Source organism: Capra hircus, chromosome 7 (genome assembly GCF_001704415.2).
Source record: "Capra hircus breed San Clemente chromosome 7, ASM170441v1, whole genome shotgun sequence".
NCBI lineage: Eukaryota > Metazoa > Chordata > Mammalia > Artiodactyla > Bovidae > Capra > Capra hircus.
Genome location: NC_030814.1, coordinates 69,550,763 through 69,573,960, shown reverse-complemented (window position 1 = coordinate 69,573,960; position 23,198 = coordinate 69,550,763). Strand labels below are relative to the sequence as shown.

Here is a 23,198-nt window from a genome sequence, read left to right as displayed (position 1 = left end):
AGGTAGTACACCTTTATTCATTTTAAAGTATAAACTTGTAACTTTAAGACTTGGTGAACCATCTTTGGAGAGATTGTTGACATTTTGTGAGGAAGACACTTTAAATTTACTTATCTATGAAATAAGTTTATTTTTAATTTTTTAAAACTATACTCTTTAAGAGTCTTTATTGAATATATTACAATAGTTTTTATGTTTTGGGTTTTTGGCCACGAGGCATGTGGGATCTCTGCTCCCTGACCGGGGACTGAACTTGTACACTCTGCATTGGAAGGCAAAATCTTAATCACTGGACCACCAGGGAAGTCTCAGAAATCAAGTTTAATAACACGTCTTTATTTACAGGTTGTTGTGATGAACACATGAGGTAATGCATTGCAGAACATTTAGAATTCATTTATGTACTGTTCATATGATGCTATTTCTTAATCAGTCATCCATCTTATTAGTTTTTGCAAAATAATTCTATAAATTGCTTAACCAAACTGATTTTACTGGGTATTGGTATATGTTGTGTATATGGAGAGTGGAGAAGAAAAGAACAAAGATACTAAAATACAAATACTAAACTAAACAGATGTGTAGGATTTTTTAATAAAGTAAATATGGAAAATAATGATATCTTTCTTTTCATAAGTGAATGTATTAATGGTGATATGTAAAAGATTAAAAGGTAAAATATTTAAAAATAGACTAAATTAGAAGCTGTATGAAAAATATAGAATAAGTGTGAGTAACACAAAGTGGAGTTTGAAATAAGACTAAAACTACAGACAATTGGAGTTGAGAATTGGTGGACAGTATGTCAGAAGTTAAGCTAATGTAGCAACTAATAAAAGCAGAAAATCTTTGGGCTTCCCAGGTGGTGCTAATGGTAAAGAACCTGTATGCCAATGCAGGAGATGCAAGAAACACGAGTTTGATTCTTGGGTTGGGAAGATCCCCTGGAGTAGGAAATGACAACCCACTCCAACATTTTTGTCTGGAAAATTCCATGGACAGAGGAGCCTGGAGGGCGACAGTCCAGAGGCCACAAAGAGCCAGACACGACTGAGCACAATGAATCTTCAGTTTTGTTAGACATTTCTTCTAAACATCTCAAAATACAGATGTACTTCTTTCAGTAACTGGATAAATATTTTATTAAATATAGAATTAAGCACACCAAGAAACCAACTTTTGTGGAAGTTACATTAGGACCATTCTGGAGGGGAAAGGCAGATGATTATTGATTTAGTTTAGTGAGTAGAAAAGTATGATTTTTATTTTGCAATGTTATTCTGAAATGTATTCCCCTAAAGAGGACTGGATCTACATTTATAAAGCAAAAACTCACTGATTCAACTCCGTCTTTATTCAAATATTGGTCAAGCACTTCCCAAGGTGTGATTTTATTCAACTCTTCCATACAAACCTGTCAAGCATGTACTATTATTGTGTGATTCATATCTTTGAGAATTTGACTAGCACAATATTTTGTCAAAGAATGCTTTGTCCTCAGGAAACACACACACACACACACACACACACACACATTAATGCTTTGAATTGGTGAAGTAATTCAAGTTTACTTTTGATCAAATTAAATTGGTTAATTATCAAGAGAACGTTTGAGACAAAAAAACTGATTGAAAAGCCATTTTTTTCCTCTTTTTAAATTAGTACAGTTAGTTTTCCAAATCATTATTAAATACATAATTGTGCCCCTAAACAAAGTAACTACTCTTCTCTTAGATGTATTATTCTTTTTTAAGTCTAACAGGAAATCTTCATAATTGAGCTACTTATAATGAACAATGGGGGCAAGGGATATACACTATTTCTGCCTGATATGTGGAGAAATTTACAGAAAGGTGATGAAACTGGTCTAAAATCAATCTACTATAAGCGCAGAACAACTATTAGTTGTTACCACTGTGCGTTAGATTCTTTAGTGATTCTTCACATGGTTTGCAAAGCTCATCCAAAGCTTATTTCTTTGGGTTCAACAACCATCAAGATCAAAGTAAACCAGGTACAATGGTACACTCAGTATTTTGAGAAATAATAGACTTTAAACTTTACTGTATTGGTCTGATTCCAGAGGGCATATTAGAGCCTGGTAATAACCATGCTATCTGCTAGTTTGCATATACTGGTATTGGTATTGTCCCACATGCTATGTGCTCAGTCACTCAGTCATTTCTGACTCTTTTGTGACTAGATTGTCTATAGCCCACAAGGCTCCTCTGTCCATGGAATTTTCCAAGCAAGAATACCAGAATGCAGTGCCATTTCCTATTCCAGGGGCTCTTCCTGGCCCAGGGATAGAACCAGAGTCTCCTGCATTGGCAGGTTTTCTACAGAGCCATCAGGGAAACCCATTGTCTTGAATATAATGAAAACACTCATTCTAGTCTTATGCAAATACAAGGATTCACCAAATTTAAAAAGGCCCCCGGGCCTGTCAGGAACAAGTTCATCTTATTTGATGAACCATAATTTAAATCAATGCATTAATGCCTGAAAATGGCTAGAATAGAAGTAAGCATATTTCAATGATACAAAAATACTTAGTTTTAAATCCAGACATCACTGGCCAAGAAAACAGTTTAATTATACTGTGATGAGAGTGACTGACACCAGATTTCTATCACTTAGATGAGAGGTTATGGGAAGGAGTGATGAGTTAGGCAGAGGTCCAAGTGAAGGAAGGAGTCAGCTCCAGCAGAGAGCACAGTGGAAGCAACCAGAAGTGCCGGAGGCAAGTTTTCTCTTTTCCTGTGGCTTCTCCTGGACATTCTGCTTGATTCTAACTCATTCAGAATCTGAGGCTATCATATCAAAAATGGAATCCCAATGTCATTGTGTCCAAACTCCTTCATTAGGAAAATGAGGAAACATTGAGCTTGATCACACAACTTTACTGACTCTCAAGACAAACTTAGGACATAGGCATAAATTTCTTAAATGTTGAAAAACTATGCTTAGTGTTTAAGTAATGTGAATATTATTAGCTATGCTAAAACCAGCCACCCTAAGGCCACATTCCTAAGACATCCAAAGTACATTATTTCTATCACTCTCACTAAGTGGATATTAGAGTAAATCAGAAAAAGAAAAAAGTGAAAGTGTTAGTTGCTCAGTCATGTCCAACTCTATGCAAATCCATGGACTGTAGCCCATCAGGCTCCTCTGTCCAGGCAACAATGCAGGAGTGGGTAGCTATTCCCTTTTCTAGGGGATCTTTCCAACCCAGGGATCGAACCTGAGTCTCCAGCATTGCAGGTAGATTCTTTTACCTTCTGAGCCACCATGGAAGCCCAAATCAGGGAAAGAACAACACTCTTACTCTAGCAACTTTTATAGCAAAGGTGGCTTGGATCATGCTGGAGGGCAGATAAAAGCTAATCTGAATAAGTCAGTCTTCTCTGTCTCTCTTTGAAAGACACTGTCACTTTCATGGAGATCAAGGAACCCTTCCTATACTTCTTGTCTTGGAGCAGACGAGCAGTCCTTAGACATCCCAATCTTTCTTCCACAAAGATAAGTTGTAGTATGCTTTGTTTCTTATTGACTGTTATAAGTTGAATTGTATCCCCTCCAAAATTCATATGTTGAAATCATAACCCCAGTACTCCAATTGTGACTTAGTTTGGAGATTGGATCTTTAGAGAGAATTGAGTTAAAATGAGGTCATTGTGGTGGGCTCTAATCCAATAAGACTTCTGTTTTTATAAGAAGTGGAAATTTGGATACAAAAATACCCAAAGGAAAGTCCACTGACATTCTCCAAAATTTATTCTTGTTCTCCTTCATATCTTTATATCATAATAAAAATACTAGAAAAGCAAAATTCTTAAATTAGTTCTTGAAATAACTTTTAAAATATTTTATTATTTAAACAGTAAGATTATAATGGGCTTCCCAGGTGGCTGAGTGATGCAGAATCCATCTGCCAAGTAGTAGACACAAGCTTGATTCCTGGGTCTAGAAAATCCCCTGGAGAAGGAAATGGAAACCCACTCCAGTATTCTTGCCTGGGAAATCCCACGGACAGAAGAGCCTGGCGGCTGCAGTCCATTGGGATCACAAAGAGTTGGAAACTACTTAGCAAGCAAACAACAGTGACAACAACAAAGATTATAATATTAATACCAATGTGTATTCATTCTAACTTTTGAAAAAATTTTTCTCATTCCCAGAGATAACCACACTTATTTCATATATGTTAGAGATTTTTTTAGATCCTAAAAATCTTTTATACTAAGTGATAAATTAAAAATTCATTTACTCTAATGACACAAAAATTATATTATGAACAATAAAAGTTGTAGAGGTGACAGATTTTCTCAAAGGAAAATTTAAATTGATGTTTAAAAAGTCAAATTTTAATGGGTCCCAGATGGTTTTTATAGCACTGCTATTGGTTAAATACAAACATTTTGGGGGATCGTTTCTTAGAGTAACTCTTTCCTTTTATTTGAACCATGTAGGCAAACAGGTTGTCTCTTCCTCAAGTCAAAGCTTTTTGCTCCATGCTCACTTTCCTGTTCTTAAAATGTTAGGTCCTGTGAGGATACTGATGACATCTTCCAGGTGCAGTGAGAGTGATGAACCATCCGACTCAAGTATCACAGACAAAGTCAATCTTCAGTACCGGTAGGTCCTAAAACAAGGCCAGCTGTGTGCCAATATTTCAGGGCACTGTCTCACATGCTTTTCCTGGAACATGACTTAAAATTGTGACTTTAAACATCATAGGCTAGCAAGATTTCTATTGTAAGAGAAGACTCAGAGACAGGACACAGTCATGCATTTAGTAGAGACCACTAGGTTAAATCCAGGCCACAGTTCTATTTGGAACATTAGTAAATGTTATGCTAAACTCGTTTATTTCTACTAAAAGCTATGAAAATTTGACATTACCGTAACTGAAATATCATAGGGAAACCCGTAGCAATTCCATCACTACCAGCTCTTGACCTGCTAAGATATTTATAGTATCTGCTCAACCTCTGTGAGCAGTTCTGTTAGAGCCATTTCAGTGCCCCCCACCCCTGCCACAAACTCACAAACTGCACTGTACCTAGAGCAGTACATTTATTAATAGAATTTGTTGAGCGGATAATTACTGAATGAATACGATTATTTCACTTTTTTCATTAGTTTTCACAACTTGTTATTATGCACGTATACAACCATAGTATCTGAACAGATATGCTTATTTGTTCATTTATAATCTGTTATTGCTCAGACTTAACAGAGAAAGCAAGAGAAAAAAGAAAAAGAAAAGTAAGTGGGATTCATGAACTATGAAGAGAACCAGATTTACTTTTTACCATCTTTATGGACCAATTTGTGAGCGTGTGTTTTGCACTAACTATCACTAAGACCACATCCATCTTGAATATTCTCTGACTATTGCTTTTCATGACTTGGGAAGGAAATGACAAATGAGACAACAGTAACTGAATTTATTCTAAAGGGCTTCTCAGACGTGCCTGAACTGAGGCTCATTAGTACCATCTTTTTCCTTTTCATCTATCTCTTTGCCCTCCTGGGGAACATCTCCATCATTGCAGCTGTGAGCCGAGACAGCCGCCTCCACATCCCCATGTATTTCTTCCTGAAGAATCTCTCTTTCTTGGACATGTGCTACACCACAGTCATCATCCCCAAGGCACTGATTAATTCACTCATGGGTTCAGAAGTCATCTCCTTTTGGGAATGTGTGGCTCAGCTCTTCTTATTTGTAACGCTATGTGCTTCTGAGTGCTTCCTGCTCACCTCTATGGCATATGACCGTTGTTTGGCCATCTACAAGCCTCTCCTTTATGGTGTCATTATGAGCAGAAAGCTATGTACAGAGCTTGTTATGGTGGCCTGGTTGAGCAGAGCTTTCTATGCTATCTTTCACACCATCAACACCTTCTCCCTCCAGTTCTGTGGGCCTAATGTCATTGACCACTTTTTCTGTGACAGCTCTCCTATCATGAGACTCTCCTGCAGTGACTCCCACACCAACGAGGAAGTTGGATTTGTGGTGGGTGGTTGTACTATTCTTGGTGCCTTTGCCCTCACCATCATCTCATATGTTCTCATCATTGCTACCATTGCTCGGACCCACTCTGCTGGTAGCCGTTGGAAGGCCTTTTCCACCTGCTCTTCTCATCTTACTACCATCATTCTGTTTTATGTCACTGGGAGCATTGCTTACTTGAGACCTACTTCTCATTACTTCCCCCTTCAAGGACGGCTTGTGTCTGTGTTTTATTCCATTCTAACACCTAGTCTTAATCCTGTTGTTTACTGTCTGAGAAACACAGACATGCAGGAGGCCCTAAAGAAACTATTTGTCCCATCCAAATAGGCTTATTTTTCATATATTAAGCATATTTCTCTAAACATTAACCTAGATAAAATAGTTTCTCAAAACACATAATCTAGTAAAGTGAATAGTGAAGAAATAGAAAATGTAAACAGATTAATAACAAGTAGGAAGATTAAAGCAGTAATAAAAAGCTTCCAACAAAGAAAAGCCTTGTACCATTGGTTTCATTGGTGAAGTGTACCAAACACTTTAAGAATTAATGCCAACCCTTCTAAAACTCTTCTAAAAAACTGATTATGGAATACTTGTAAACTAACTTTATTGGGCCAGAATTATCTTCACACCAAGGCCAAAGACACTACAAGAAAATAAAACTGTATGAACTTGGATGAACATAGATGTAAAAATCTTCAACAAAATACTAGCAAACCTAACTCATCAGCACATTAAAAGGTCATACACCATGACCAAGTGAGATTTATCCTGGGATTCCAAGCAGCATGTGCAAACCAATAAACATACTGCACTGCATTAATAGAAGTAAGAGAAAAATTGTATGATCATCTCTACAGATACAGGAAAAACATTTGACAAAATAAGATTTTCATGATAAAAACTCTCAATAAACTGGATATTAGAGGGAACATATGTGAACATAATAAAGCTCATACATACCAAGCTTACAGCTAACATCATACTCAATGATAAAAACCTGACATCTTTTCTTCCATGATTAGAAACAAGACAAGGGTGCCCACTTTCACCCCTCTCCCTTTTATTAAACACAGCATTAGAACTCCACCCAGAGGAAATAGGAAATAAAAGAATATTTTATGTATACTTCACTGTTGGGAACCAGTGTGAGGAACTCTGCCCATAGCAAAGGTCATGAGGAAGGAAGCTTGGCATACGCAAAGGCGTGATCAAGCCTCAGGAAACCCCCTGTTCCTGAGCATCTACCCCCAAAACCAGAGTACTTTACAGAGAGCTCTCCCCCATAACCATTTCTCTCAGAGAAGGAGTTAACTTGCAGCTCCAGTTAATAAAAATTCCTGGGCGTGATAAGAGTGTTTCAACTTACGAACTCTGAAGGTTCTCTGGCCTGCCTGATCAGGCTCGTCCAGCCGCATGTGATTGTTTACAGCCTCGCAACTGTGAGAGGCACGGGATGTTTTAAAACTTTCTAAAAACAGACTCTTTTGAGAAGTTAGAAGATCATTAGTATAGTATTAGTGGGTTGATTAGGAACTATATTGGTGAAGGGTTTTTTCTTCATTTGTCGTGCCAATAATTACCGCTAATTCCCTGCTCTGGGTGTGACAAGGATGTCTCAGGTCAAACCTCTCTGCTGACAGACTAGCTTGTGTGACAACCTCTCAACCATAGACAGCACAGAGAGTTTGGAGTATTACCATAGGGCTTTTTTCATTGATGAGTCAATGATTGCCATCAGGCCTCCATAGCCTTAGGCACCTGGGAATATATTAATCAATGTATTTGGAATATAGAAAAGGAAATATAGTAGTTTTTTGATGTTAGCAATACTAGACTTTTTGAGTTGATGAATCTTCTCTTTTGTTATAGATCACTGTACTTTGTTATAAATCACTATGCTATGTAAAAATGTAACTTTATCACTATCTTTAGATAAAATAGATCTTAAGGGGAACGTTGGTGAAGGGTTTACATTTGTTGAGCCAATATTTGCTGCTAAATCTCCATATTCCTGCCCTTATAATGAATATAACTAGCATATAGCAGAAATAAGTATTAACCTTTAAGATTAATCATGTTAAACCTTAGGTTAAGTAAATTCCTTTCTTGATTGTAACTCACTACACCCTCACCCTATAGGAATGCAACTTTATTTGGAGGGTGGCGCCTGATTTAAGAAAAAATCACCCCTGGAAAAATAAGTTTTCTGGTTAACTGACCGGTATCAGAAAGGGCCATAAAATGTCAGCAGACCTCATGGCTAAAAGATGATGAAACTCATAAGACCTTTGTATAATTTTATATGAAGCACCTGATTGTGACAAGGGTCAGGTCTGCTGACCCCCGCGTGACTCTGTATTCATCCCTATGTATAACAAAAAGGTATATAAACAAACCTGAAAAATAAAGAAATCAGATCAGTTTCTGGAAAGACTGATTCCCCCGTGTCGTTTCTTTCTTGCTCCCCGTTTTCCTGGCTGAATTCCCATCTGAAATGTGGGTACTCACCAAGCCTGCTAATTCTGCCTGGGCTTCTGAGATCGGACTGGGGAGACCTCAGTGCCTCCTCTCCTTTGGGAGAATGGAAAGACGCCTGTGGCCTACGTAGGTGGTGATTGGTATTCCATGTAAACCAGTTATTCAGCCTCTTTTCTCCACTAATTCTCCTACTACACTATCTGTTTCTAATCTCCCTCTATATCTGTAATTAAATAAGTTTTTTCCGGGATGCCAATTCAGTCCCCACCTTCGAATTACCCTGGATCCACCGGGGCTGGACCCAGCACTTCATTATAATAAATAAATACATGAAAGAAAAAAACAACTATAAGAATTATTGTGATCCAAAAATAACCAATAGTTTCTGCTTCTCATGGATAATTTAAGCTATTTATGAATTGAGATACTAATTATATATCCCCCACTCTCCCTTTGAAACTCTATACAGGAAGGAAATAAGCAAATAATTGAATCAAGTTTATAGGAGAAAAATTCAGTTTTATAAGAGAATTGTGCTATAACTTTGTTTGTTGATTTTATTATAATGAGGTAAACTTTTGCAATAACTTCTCTCCATTAGCTCTGTCATAATATAAATAGGCATTTACTTCTAACATTCAGTTCAGTTAAGTTCACTCAGTCATGTCCGACTCTTTGAGACCCCATGAACTGCAGCGCACTAGGCCTCCCTGTCCATCACCAACTCCCGGAGTTTATCCAAACTCATGTCCATTGAGTCGGTGATGCCATCCAACCATCTCATCCTCTGTTGTCCCCTTCTCCTCCTGCCCTCAGTCCCTCCCAGCATCAGGGTCTTTTCAAATGAACCAGCTCTTCGCATTAGGTGGCCAAAGTATTGGAGTTTCAGCTTCAGCATCAGTCCTTCCAATGAACGCCCAGAACTGATCTCCTTTAGGATGTACTGGTTGGATCTCCTTGCAGTCCAAAGGACTCTCAAGAGTCTTCTCTGACACCACAGTTCAAAAGCATCAGTTCTTTGGCATTCAGCTTTCTTCACAGTCCAACTCTCACATCCATACATGACTACTGGAAAAACCATAGCTTTGACTAGATGGATCTTTGTTGCCAAAGTAAAATGCTTCTGCTTTTTAATATGTTATCTAGGTTGGTCATAACTTTACTTCCAAGGAGTAAATGTCATTTAATTTCATGGCTGCTATCACCATCAACAGTAATTTTTGGAGCCCAAAAAAACAAAGTCTGACACTGTTTCCACTGTTTCCCCATCTGTTTTCCATAAAGTGATGGGACCAGATGCCATGATCTTAGTTTTCTGAATATTGAGCTCTTAGATAACTTTTTCACTGTCCTCTTTCACTTTCCTCAAGAGGCTTTTTAGTTCTTCACTTTCTGCCATAAGGGTGGTGTCATCTGCATATCTGAGGTTATTGATATTTCTCCCAGCAATCTTGATTCCAGCTTGTGCTTCCTCCAGCTGAGAGTTTCTCATGATGTTCTATGCATATAAGTTAAATAAAGTGAAGTGAAGTTGCTCAGTCATGCCGGATTCTTTGCGACCCTGTGGACTGTAGCCCACCAGGCTTCTCCATCCATGGGATTCTCTAGGCAAGAATCTGGGGTGGATTACCATTTCCTTCTCCAGGGGATCTTCCTGACCCAGGAATCGAACCTGGGTCTCCCGCATTGGGGGCAGATGCTTTAACCTCTGAGCCACCAGGGAAGCCCCAAGTTAAATAAGCAGAGTGACAATATACAGCCTTGCATTACTTCTTTTTCTATTTGGAACCAGTCTGTTGTTCCATGTCCAGTTCTAACTGTTGCTTCCTGACCTGCATATGGTTTTCTCAAGAGGCAGGTCAGGTAGTCTGGTATTTCCATTTCTTTCATAATTTTCCAAAGTTTATTGTGATTATTACAGTCAAAATCTTTGGCATAGTCAATCAAGCAGAAATAGATGTTTTCTGGAACTCTCTTGCTTTTTTGATGACCCAGCAGATGTTGTCAATTTGATCTCTGGTTCCTTTGCCTTTTCTAAATCCAGCTTGAACATCAGGAAGTTCACGGTTCACGTATTGCTGAAGCCTGGCTTGGAGAATTTTGAGCATTACTTTACTAGTGTGTGAGATGAGTGCAATTGTGTGGTAGTTTGAGCATTCTATGGCATTGCCTTTCTTTGGGATTGGAACGAAAACTGGCCTTTTCCCGTCCTGTGGCCACTGCTGAGTTTTCCAAATTGGCTGGCATATTGAGTGCAGCACTTTCACAGCATCATCTTTCAGGATTTGAAATAGCTCAACTGGAATGCCATCACCTCCACTAGCTTTATTCATAGTGATGCTTCCTAATGCCCACTTGACTTCACATTCCAGGATGTCTGGCTCTAGGTGAGTGATCACATCATTGTGATTATCTGAGTGGTGAAGATCTTTTTTGTACAGTTCTTCTGTGTATTCCTGCCACCTGTCTTAATATCTTCTGCTTCTGTTGGGTCCATACCATTTCTGTCCTTTATTGAGCCCATCTTGGCATGAAATGTTCTGTTGGCACATGGTTATAGAGGTTGGTCCAGCTTCTGCTTGTACAAATATATCAAATAATATTTGCTATCAAAAATAAGATAGGTTTAAGGATTTGACCTAAAGCTGTCTAAATGAAAATTTTGTGAAATCTTTAATCAAGTAAGCTAGTTCTATTATTCTATCCTAATGACTCAAACATGCACTTAACCATAATCAAAGGTGTTTACTAAAGTATTTTGTTGAAATAATGAAAACTGGGAAGAATTTATATGTTCATTCACAGAAGTTTAAACAAACTATGGCTCAGCTATACTGTTGATAGTTAAGTGTTAGCCACTTAGTTATGTCCCACTCTGGGGACTCCGTGGATTGTAGCCTGCCAGGTCATCTGTCAACGGGATTCCGCAGGCAAAAATACTGGAGTGGGTTGCCATTCCCTTCTACAAGGGATCTTCCAGACCCAGGAATCAAACCTGGGTCTCAAGCATTACAGGCAGACTCTTTACCATCTGAGCCACCAGGGAAGCTGGCCAAGGGGGCACAGGGAGCTGGGTGTGCTGGGTGCAGGTCGTGGGCGACAGGGCGGCAGCAACCCACGAAGAGAAGGGGGTAGGCGATCACTGGGGGCCGACTGACCCGCCTCACCGGCGGCAAGGAGGGCCCACTACCCACGCTTGGTTCAACTCGAGGCGCAGAGCATCGCTGAGGCGGCGTGGAGGAACAAGGGGGCGTCCCCCGTCGCAGGCACCTCGCCCTGGCGGCCCGGGAGCGGGTCGGCGGACACCCGCCTTTAGCGGGACCAGCTGATGCGCTCTCCCTTTCTCCCGCACGGGGGCGGGCGGGGCGTGCACGCGGCCGGTCCACTACTGCTGGCAGGGACCCAACCCGCGCTCGGGCGAGCTGCCAGAGCCGGGAGCTGCGGGGCATGGCTCTCCCCCTTGCCCAGCAGTAAACGACGTCGGCGGACAGGCGTCGGCTTGCGGTCGCGGCCCTGGGGGTCGGCGGACGGACTGACGGAGAAACGGACCCACGGGGTGCAGCCAGGTAGGCCGGCGTCGCGAAGACGCGGCGGCGGCGGCACAGAAGCGGCTGTTGCGTGGGGCTGCCGGGCGCCATCGCGAAGAGCCCTGGACGTCCAAAACGAGTCGCCACCGCGAGTCGGCCGCCCGGGCACGCCACGGGGTCTCACTGCCAGAGGCCTGCAACAGAGGGCCGGTCCCACGGCACCCAGGACGCCGACTGGCCTCCCCAAACCCCAGGGGAGCCTTTGCGGGTCTCTCGACCACCACCGCCAACATCCAAAGTCGCAGCCGGCGCGGGAGAATGCTCTCCGTACGCGTACCTGCGCCCCTAGGCCCCTCAAGCACAACCCGGCGTGCCCAGCGTTCCCCGGGGGCGCCACAGGCGACGGAGGCCTGGGGACGACATCCAGGTGAGGCGTGGCCGGTTCGGTCCCAGACAGGGGAAGGGGCACGGGCGGTGTCCCGTGCGGACAGGGCAAGGGCCAGCAGCGACAGGGAGGGGCGGCAAGCACTCACAGCCAGGGCCATGGCTCAGCGCGTGGTCCTACCGCCACACACACGAGGGTGCTTCCGTGACTTCTGGTACGCCAGCCGGCCTCCGCCACCGCGGAGCTTCCCGCGATCCGACTCCGCCTCCGGGGCCGTCTTACCTGCGGCTTCACCGCGTGCCGCCGAGGGGCCCTGTCCACGCAAATCATCCATCCGTCCTCTGCAGATCCGTCTTCATCTAGTCCGACTCAAGACTCACGTCCTAGGGACAAGTTCTCCAGCGAGGCGGCCCAGCCCGTGCCCGCACACCAGCAGCGCCTGTGGCTTCTGGCAAAGGCAGGCTTGAGGGGCTCCTAACCGCCGCGCGACTTGGGAGCAAGGACCCGGCGTCCCGGTCCTGGGTTCACCACGGGGTTCGCTGCCCGCAAACGGCGCGTGCGCGGTCTCACTCGCCAGCCGCTCCGTGGGCTCACCGGGACCCTCTCCCAACTGGGAGTGGGGAGGCGCGGCCCCGGATACTGTTGACAGATCTCTTAATTTAGGAATCACTTCATGGCAAATTTATTGACTATATCAAAGCCTTTGACTGTGTGGATCACAATAAACTGGAAAATTCTGAAAGAGATGGGAATACCAGACCCCCTGACCTGCCTCTTGAGAAACCTATATGCAGGTCAGAAGCAAGAGTTAGAACTGGACATGGAACAACAGACTGGTTCCAAATAGGAAAAGGAGTACGTCAAGGCTGTATATTGTCACTCTGCTTATTTAACTTATAGGCAGAGTACATCATGACAAATGCTGGGCTGGAAGAAACATAAGCTGGAGTCAAGGTTGCCGGGAGAAATATCAATAACCTCAGATATGCAGATGACACCACCCTTATGGCAGAAAGTGAAGAGGCACTAAAAAGCCTCTTGATGAAAGTGAAAGAGGAGAGTGAAAAAGCTGGCTTAAAGCTCAACATTCAGAAAACGAAGATCATGGCATCTGGTTCCATCACTTCATGGGAAATAGATGGGGAAAGAGTGGAAATAGTGTCAGACTTTATTGTTTGGGGCTTCAAAATCACTGCAGATGGTGAGTGCAGCCATGAAATTAAAAGACGCTTACTCCTTGGAAGGAAAGTTATGACTAACCTAGACAGCATATTCAAAAGCAGAGACATTACTTTGTCAACAAAGGTCCGTCTAGTCAAGGCTATGGTTTTTCCAGTGGTCATGTATGGATGTGAGAGTTGAACTGTGAAGAAGGCTGAGCACCGAAGAATTGATGCTTTTGAAGTGTGGTGTTGGAGAAGACTCTTGAGAGTCCCTTGGACTGCAAGGAGATCCAACCAGTCCATCCTAAAGGAGATCAGTCCTGGGTGTTCATTGCTAAAGCTGAAACTCCAATATTTTGGCCACCTCATGCGAAGAGTTGACTCACTGGGAAAGACCCTGATGCTGGGAGGGACTGAGGGCAGGAGGAGAAGGGGACAACAGAAGATGAGATGACTGGATAGCATCACCGACTCGACGGACATGAGTTTGAGTAGACTCTGGGAGTTGGTGATGGACAGGGAGGCCTGGAGTGCTGTGATTCATGGGGTTGCAAAGAGTCGGACACGACTGAGTGACTGAACTGAACTGAACTCATGGCAAATAAATGGGGAAAAAATGGAAACAGTGACAGACTTTATTTTCTTGGGCTCCAAAATCACTGCAGATGTCGACTGCAGCCATGAAGCTAAAAGACTCCTGCTCCTTGAAAGAAAAGCTGTGACCAGTCTATTAAAAAGTAGAGACATTACTTTGCTGACAGAGGTCCCTCTAGTCAAAGCTATGCTTTTTCCAGTAGTCATGTATGGATGCGGAGAAGGCAATGGCAACCCACTCAGTACTCTTGCCTGGAAAATCCTACGGATGGAGGAGCCTGGTAGGCTGCAGTCTATGGGTCGTGAAGAGTCGGACACAACTGAGCAACTTCACTTTCACGCATTGAAGAAGGAAATGGCAACCCACTCCAGTGTTCTTGCCTGGAGAATCCCAGGGACGGGGGAGCCTGGTGGACTGCCATCTATGGGGTCGCACAGAGTCAGACACGACTGAAGCGACTAGCAGCAGCAGCATGTATGGATGTGACAGTTGGACCATAAAGAAAGCTGAGCACTGGAAGAATTAATGCTTTTGAACTGTGGTGTTGGAGAAGACTCTTGAGAGACCCTTGAACTGCAAGGATATCAAAGCAGTCAATCCTAAAGGAAATTAGTCCTGAATATTCATTGGAAGGACTGATGATGAAGCTGAAGCTCTAATATTTTGGTCACCTGATGCAAAGAGCTGACCCATTAGAGAAGACCCTGATGCTGGGAAAGATTTAAGGCAGGAGGAGAAGGGGAGTGAGGATGAGGTGGTTGGAAGGCATCACCAACTCCGTCGACATGTGTTTGAGCAAGCTCCTGGAGTTGGTGATGTACAGGGAAGCCTGGCTGCTGCTGTCCTTGGGAGTCATAAAGAGTTGGACACAACTGAGTGACTCAACTGACTGACTGAATAGATATTTCCATATTATTTCTTAACAGACTATCCATCTCTGTTATCCAAAGTCTAAAAGATGAGAGTAACATATAAATCAACTTAGGTTAAGATTTATTTTGTAAAGTACAACAGAAACCATGCAAAGGTCTAAAAAGAGATTACAGACCTTCCAAATCCTCAGTAAACAAACTAAAGAAAAAAAGGAAAAAGCAAACAGAGAAGTCCATGTAACCAAATTACTCTGAGTAAATGGGAAAAGCCTACCTTCAAAAGAAAGCAGCATAGAGCTAAAAGTAGTTGCTATTTCATAATAACAGAATGGTTGAGTAGGCATGTGAATACCAGGTTAGATGGCAAAACTGATTTTTCCCTGTGTCATATATTTTATGTTTGTGCTTGATTTTCCCCCAACATTTTGTTTTGAAAAGTTACAAAGTTATACAAAAATTGAAATTGTATGATAAACATCTGTATACCCTTCACCTGTATTCACTAAACACACATAGAAAATGAAAGTATGAGTTGCTCAGTTGTGTCCGACTATTTGTGACCCCATGAACTGTAACCCTTCAGTCCATGGAATTCTCCAGGAAAGAATGCTGGAGTGTATAGCCATTCCCTTCTCCAGAGAATCTTCCCCACCCAAGGATCTAACCCAGGTCTCCAGCATTGTAGGCAGATTCTTTACCATTTGAGCCACCAGAAAAGCCCCAAACACACATAATATCCACAAATATTTTTAAAATGTATATATCTGAATTTTTAAAATTAAAACCATTATTCTAGAAAATTGAGTTTGCACTTATAGGTTGAAATAAGTTTGAAATTCCATGCAATTTGAGTCTCAGTTCAGTTCAGTTGCTCAGTCGTGTCCAACTGTGCAGTCCCATGGACTGCAGCATGCCAGGCCTCCCTGTCCATCACCAACTTCCGTAGTGTACCCAGACTCACGTCCATTGAGTTGGTGATGCCATCCAGCCATCTGGTCCTCTGTGTCCCCTTCTCCTGCCTTCAATCTATCCCAGCATCAGGGTCTTCTTCAAGGAGTCAGTCAGGTGGCCAAAGTATTGGAGTTTCAGCTTCAGCATCAGTCCTTCCAATGAATAGTCAGGGCTGATTTCCTTTAGGATGGACTTGTTGGATCTCCTTGGAGTCCAAGGAACTCTCCAGCACCACCGTTCAAAAGCATCAATTCTTCAGCGCTCAGCTTTCTTTATAGTTCAACTCTCACATCCATACATGACTACAGGAAAAACCATAAGTTTGACTAGATGGACCTTTGTTGGCAGAATAATGTCTCTGCTTTTTAATATGCTTTCTAGGTTGGTCATAGCTTTTCTTCCAAGGAGTAAGCATCTTTTAATTTCATGGCTGCAGTGATTTTGGAGCCCCCCAAATAAAGTCTGTCACTGTTTCCATTCTCTCCCCATCTATTTGTCATGAAGTGATGGGACCAGATGCCATGATCTTCATTTTCTGAATATTGAGCCTTAAGCCAAATGGTTATAAGAAACAACTTTTCAGCTGGGCAGTCTTAGCAACATAAAAAATATGTTTAATGCATACATGTAGTGTAAAACATTATCTATCTTGAAAATGCAAATTATAGCAAGTAGATTATATAATCATATTTTGCTGAAATGATTACTCTGATTACAGAAAAAATTCAGTAACACTAACTTCCTCACTTTTATCTGGCAGTTTAATTCCTGGAAAATATTTTTATTTAATTGTATTCTAAACAATTAGGAGAAACAAAATTTTCACTCTGATATATTGTAACTTCTTTTTCAACTTAGATTAAATTGGCTAATTATACAGTAAATGCCTATTACTAAGTGTCCATTATTTTTAACAGGTGTCCATTTTTAGGTAGGTAATAGATGAGATTATGAAGAAGAAAAGTATATATTCTCCATAGTCCTTATTATTGTTTTATCCTCCCTAAGGAAGAAGAGGGCACAATATAAACCATAGAATAAATTGCAAAATGCATATTATATAGATATGAGTAAAAGTGTTAGTTACTTACTAGTGTCTGACTCTTTGCAACCCAATGGACTGTAGCCTGCCAGACTCCTCTGTCTGTGGAATTTTCTGGGCAAGAATACTAGTTTGCCATTCCCTTTTCTAGGAGCTCTTCCCAACCCAGGGATCGAACCTGGATATCCTGCATTGCAGACAGATTCTTTACCTTCTGAGCTACTAGGGAAGTCCATAGACCTGGGTAGTTTGCTTTAATTTACTGAGCTTTGGTGGTGGGTGGGTGGGTGGGGGGACGTGTTAGATCATTTTACTTTCTTCTTAGTGAATGTTCGTATGTGCAATGAGTCTGCTGAAAAGGCTAGAAAGTTGTAAAATTCTAGACTTTTAAAGCTAAGATAAAATAGGATGTTTGTAAAAATGTTAATATGGTGAGAATATGTACACATGTTAAAAATTAGTTAAAACTTAATGCTAGATGGGTAAGATAAAGTGTAAATTTCAAATATTATAAAATGAGTATTTTTATAAATGTTTTAAATTGTGTAATTTCATTCCTGAAAGTTGTGCATTCCCACACAAGTGTGTATCCAAAACCTCTCTATGGGAAATGCTGCTCCATCTAATCAATGTGTCTGACACATAGACATGAATGTATGTTCTCTAGAAAGCTAGGTCCATGAGCTCTACAGGCAACAAAGATGTCACAAAGCAGATAAAACTTGGTAAAGGATATATATTTTCTATTTCTTTAGTTTATTAGCTGTCATTTCATGAGTTTAAAAGGGTTATAGAACTTCCCTAGCAATATATCTTTAACAAAAAATCCTCTGTCTAAATGTAATTTTTCTTTGATATTTATATATAACTTAATTATAATTATAAATTTTCAATTATCTTAAGATGTAATATTTTTAAGTGATTATTCCTGCTTAATTAACTAATTTTCTTTTTCTCTATATAGTGGAATTGTTAAATAACTGCTAAAGAAAAAAGCTTGTACACTTGATTACATCATATGCAAATATAAGAAAGGTTGATTTCTGGCCAATTTCCCAGAAAAGGCTAGTTTTAAGCCACTCATTTCTATTTCGAGTTCTCATTATTTGGATGTTTATGATAAAAAACTCATTTTAACCTGGATTATTAAAAAAACTCATATGCTTGTATTTATACCAATTAATTTCATATAGCAAGTGAGACTATTTTCTAATAATTTCTTTCATTTTCTAATATACTGCTACCATCTCTTGGGTTAATACGAAATGTTATAGAACCTCTTCTTCAGCAACGTATTATTTTAAAAAAACACTTTTATTTTGTAATCAGATGAGAAATACCTAGGCTTTAACTATGTTTGATTTAGGATATGTATTGTTCACGTGAGCGAAAGTTTCTTCCATGCATTAACAAATTCTGCATTCTATGTGCCAAGAACCTAAGCTTGACTTAACAAACTTAAATGATAAAGTACAAAATTTAGGAAAAATCTTATATTTTAAAAGATGCATGCTGATTAAGTATCCTGATGTAGAACTACCTTATGTGTCTGTCAGGATGTTTTTGACTTATTTTTTATAATCCTCACTAAAAAAATTAGTCAAATTAGTAAGTGTGAGTATAAAGAAAAATGAGTACTTAGCATAGAAGTTAATATCTCAAGATACTAATTTTCTTGTAAGTGTCTTCAAAAGTTTCATAAATTGAATATTATTTTTAAAACTATTAACTTTATTAAGGTGTAGACTGCTATTGAAAATTTGAGAATTTGAGAACTGACATGGTAGACGCTGTTGTTTTGATATTTTTCTTACTTATTAAACATCTTGTATTGATTGAATAACAGTATCCAGACACTTTGTAGTTATTATCAGAATTTTCTTTCCTAAATTTCATGATTTGAGAATTATTGATAGTCTCTCTCTTTTTTTTTTTCTCTCAAGCATGGTACAGATCTGGTGCTACTTGTAGAAAGAGAAAAAATATCTCCCAAAGCGTCTCAAAGATTTTTATTTAAATATTGCATGGGAAAAAAATGAAAGAAAGTAATTTCATTTCACATGTATAAATAAATGTGTATACATTTCACATGTATAAATAAATCACTGCATAAACTGTATCATTTCTACTAATATATATTATCTCAGTAAAGAAATCATTAAGAATGTCCAGTAGGCAAAACAAATGTTGAGGAAGGGGGAACCACTGAAAATGACTTTTGCATTTTATTTTCTAAGCAAGTTTTTCTGTTATACATATATAAAAAAAGTTAATTTCAAAGTGACAAAAAAATCCACAGAGGTATTGATTTGTAGACCTTCAACTAAAATCATTTTTTGTAAATATCATAAACGCTGATTATGTGGACTATTAATATCCATGCAATTAAAATTAGAAAATTAAAGAATAATTAGTACTGCCAATATGTTCAAGAATATATAATTCTGGAACACCATATTTCTTTAGATATTCATATACACATAGTGATTTATTTAAATTTTAAAAAGAAAAATTATTATTAATGAATAGATTTGGTTTGTGTTAGGCTCACATTCAGACACTCTCAGTGTGCGTGCATGCTAAGTTGCTTCAGTTGTGTCCTACTGTCTAGGGACTGTAACCCTCCAGGCTCCTCTGTTCATGGGGATTCTCCAGGCAAGAATTCTGGAGTGGGTTGTCATGCCCTCCTCCAGCAGATTTTCCCCACACAGGGATCAAACCTGTGTCTCTTATGTCTTCAACATTGAGAGGCGAGTTCTTTGGCACTACCTGGGAAGCTCAGACACCATCAGACCAGGTTTAATTTATATTTTGTAGGCAAATTTAATGTTATTGAAGTATACTTTCTGTGGGTTTCCCTTGAGGCTCAGCTGATAAAGAATCCATCTGCAATGCACAAGACCTGGGTTCGATCCTTGAGTTGGGAAGATCCCCTGGAGAAGGAATAGGCTACCCACTCCAGTATTTTGGCCTAGATAATTCCATGGACTGTATAGTTCATGAGATCGCAAAGAGTCAGACATGACTGAGCAACTTTCACTATACTTTCTGTGGAGAATACATATTAATGTTGATATTTAAATTATTATGATTTTGAAGTTATGAAAACATCTCCATATTTATTTTTTACTTATAGAAACACTTTGTCAGAGCAAATAAAATGACATTCATTCCTTTGGGCTTCCCTGATGGCTCAGGCAGTAAAAAATACTCCCACAATGCAGGAGACCTTTGTTCATTCCTTTACTCAACAGTTATTTGGATGAATGTTTGTATACAATATGTTTTCAAGTTTCTAGCATTTATTAAAATTTATATACCAAGGAATAATACACTGGTTCTAACTCCAAGGTAGTTTATACTGAGATTGTGCATAAAATTGTACACACTCAGATAATATAGGCAAAATAAGGTAAATGCCCAAGGAGGTGTGGGAAGCACGTCTTAGTTTTACTGAACTGTGAAATCCCAAACAGGTCCACAGTGGTTTAACAGAAGGCAAATTTTGATTTTTTTTTTTTAGTTTCTCAGAGGTCTTGCATTTGAAAAGGAGCAGAGAATGAATCTTCAAGAACTATGAAAACAGGAGATTTTTAAATAGTAGTTATAATAATCAAAGGACTTCCCCAGTGGCTCAGGGGAATCCACCTGCAATGCAGGAGCCATCAGAGATGTGGGTTTGATCCCTGGATCTGGAAGATCCCCTGGAGGAGGGCATGGCAACTCACTCCAGTATTCTTGCCTGGAGAACCCCATGGATAGAGGAGCCTGAGGGGCTTCAGTCTATAGCATCTCAAAGAGTTGTACTCGCCTGAATGTACACACATAATAATCAATATCTCTAATTAAAATATAATTTTAACATACTTTACCAATAACTGCTCACCAACTATCATGTAAGAATTTCTCATTGCTTGCCTCTTTGGCTTTTTGCTCTAATCTGTTTTTGTTTGTTACATTTCCTCCAGAAAGACCACTGTAGACAGAGGAGATGGATGCCTACAATCAAACCACAGTGACTGCTTTTATCCTCATAGGGCTTTCTGAACGCCCAGAGGTGCGCTACCCTCTCTTTGTGGTCTTTAGCATCATCTATCAGGTCACTGTGGGGGGAAATGGGGCCATTCTCTTGGCCATTGGAACTGAGAAAAAACTGCATACACCCATGTATTACTTTTTGGCAAATTTGTCCCTCTTAGACATCTTCTGCCCATCAGTTACTGTCCCCAACATGCTGGAGAACCTCTTGACTGAGAAGCACAGTATTTCCTTCACTGGATGTGCTTTGCAACTTTATTTTCTGATGGGCCTTTTGGGGACTGAAGTCTTCCTTCTATCTGTCATGGCTTATGACAGGTATGTGGCCATCTGTTTCCCTCTTCGTTACACCCTCATCATTACCAAGGTTCGCTGTGTCCAACTAACTGCTGGGACCTGGACAGCAGGATTTCTCAATTCCCTCCTTCATACAGTATCTATGTTCCACCTTTCTTTCTGCAAGTCCAACCAAGTTAACCAGTACTACTGTGACATCCCACCAGTGCTGGTCCTCTCATGCTCATCCACTTATGTGGCAGAAATGCTTATCTTAGTGGAAGGAGGTATCTTGGGGATCAGCTCCTTTTTGGTTACTTTTATCTCATACTTCTACATTGTATCAACCATCCTAAAGATTCAGTCCACAGGTGGGAAGCATAAAGCCTTTTCCACATGTGCTTCCCACCTTCTGGTGGTTTGTTTATTTGGTGGCACGACAGTATTTACCTATGTACACCCCTATTCCAGTCAACACTTCCCAGCAAGAGACAGACTCATCTCCATGTTATATGGAATTATTACTCCAATGTTAAACCCCATGATCTACAGCTTGAGAAATACAGAAGTGAAAGGAGCACTCAGAAGGGTCTTATGTCATAGAGTGTATTCACTGCAAGTATAATATTACAAGCAAATGACTCAAAGCTCAGTTTATGATGATTTCATAGAAATAATTCATAGAATAATTTTCAATTAAGGTAAGTGTATATGGAATGCAAACTTGTCTACACATAGAAATTTTTATACACACATATGTATAACATTAGTTATGTCTAGCTATATATCACTATCTTCTTGAACTAGAAATGTTAATTTTATCATCCAAAAGTTGATATTTTCTGAAAGGAAGCAGAGAACTGTTAATAATTACACACATGTAACAGGTATAAACTGAACCTGTCTAAGTTAACTTAGATCTATTATCATATTCATATCTATATATCTGTTTTTTAAATCTTTTTTGAATCTATATTTATGTATAAATGGTACCTATACTTTCCTTTATTTGATAGACTATAAATAAAGTATTCTTATGTTATGACATTTATCCTTAGTGTTTTCATTTCATTCTTCTTCCTCTTCAATTTTAGCTTCCACTTATTCTGTATTTCTCAGTTTCTCTGTGTTTTCCCATGAGCCTTTCCATTCTCAGTTCTGCCTGTGCCTTCTAGGAGTGCACTTAGTTTCCTCTGTCTCTGATTTAGATATTTAATTCAGCTCACTGTATTATTCCCATCTTAGCATCAACATGGTCATTTACACAGACACAAACACACACATACAAGCACATCTATTAGCTACCTTGTATTTTATTAAAAATTTTACTCTGCTACTTAGACTGAAATTCATGAAACTAGGCTTTGCTTTGCCTTAAAGTCCAGTACTTTTGTTCCATTTGCCTAGAGAGCTATAGTTTCTGACTGAAGATAGCCCATCATTTTCAGTGCATTCCCTTTTCTTGTCACATGTAGAGATAGGAGTATTTTCTTTATCTCCTACTGCTTTAAAGTCAGAAGTCATGTATAATTTTCTTAATAATTTCCCCCATCCTGGAAAACCTGATAGCTTTCAAAATTTAGTCTCCAGTCTGGTGATCACAATTACTATGTCACCAAATCTCTGTGTTTCTGATTCTCTTTTCACTCTGTCACATAAGTGCCTTCTAGCTTTCTCTTATCTGGATTCTATTAATCACTAAATGAGGAAAAGGTCAGTTTTCATTCCAATCCCAAAGAAAGGCAAAGCCAAACAATGCTCAAAAACCACACAATTGCACTCATCTCACACCGTAGTAAAGTAAAGAAATGCTCAAAATTCTCTAAGCAGGCTTCAGCAGTAC

At 39.9% G+C, this 23,198-nt stretch overlaps 2 protein-coding genes across 2 annotated transcripts; both read left to right on the top strand.

Moving 5' to 3' along the window:
- On the top strand, positions 5,429–6,352 carry LOC102187858 (olfactory receptor 1038-like). Its single transcript, XM_005682834.2, has one exon. The coding sequence runs from the start codon at positions 5,429–5,431 to the stop codon at positions 6,350–6,352; it is 924 nt and encodes a 307-aa protein (XP_005682891.2).
- LOC102188133 (olfactory receptor 5V1-like) lies at positions 21,033–21,980 on the top strand. Its single transcript, XM_005682835.2, has one exon. The coding sequence runs from the start codon at positions 21,033–21,035 to the stop codon at positions 21,978–21,980; it is 948 nt and encodes a 315-aa protein (XP_005682892.2).

Coding starts and splice junctions, on each gene's coding strand:
- LOC102187858 (XM_005682834.2), top strand. CDS start 5,429: ATGACAAATGAGACAACAGTAACTGAATTTATTCTAAAGGGCTTCTCA.
- LOC102188133 (XM_005682835.2), top strand. CDS start 21,033: ATGGATGCCTACAATCAAACCACAGTGACTGCTTTTATCCTCATAGGG.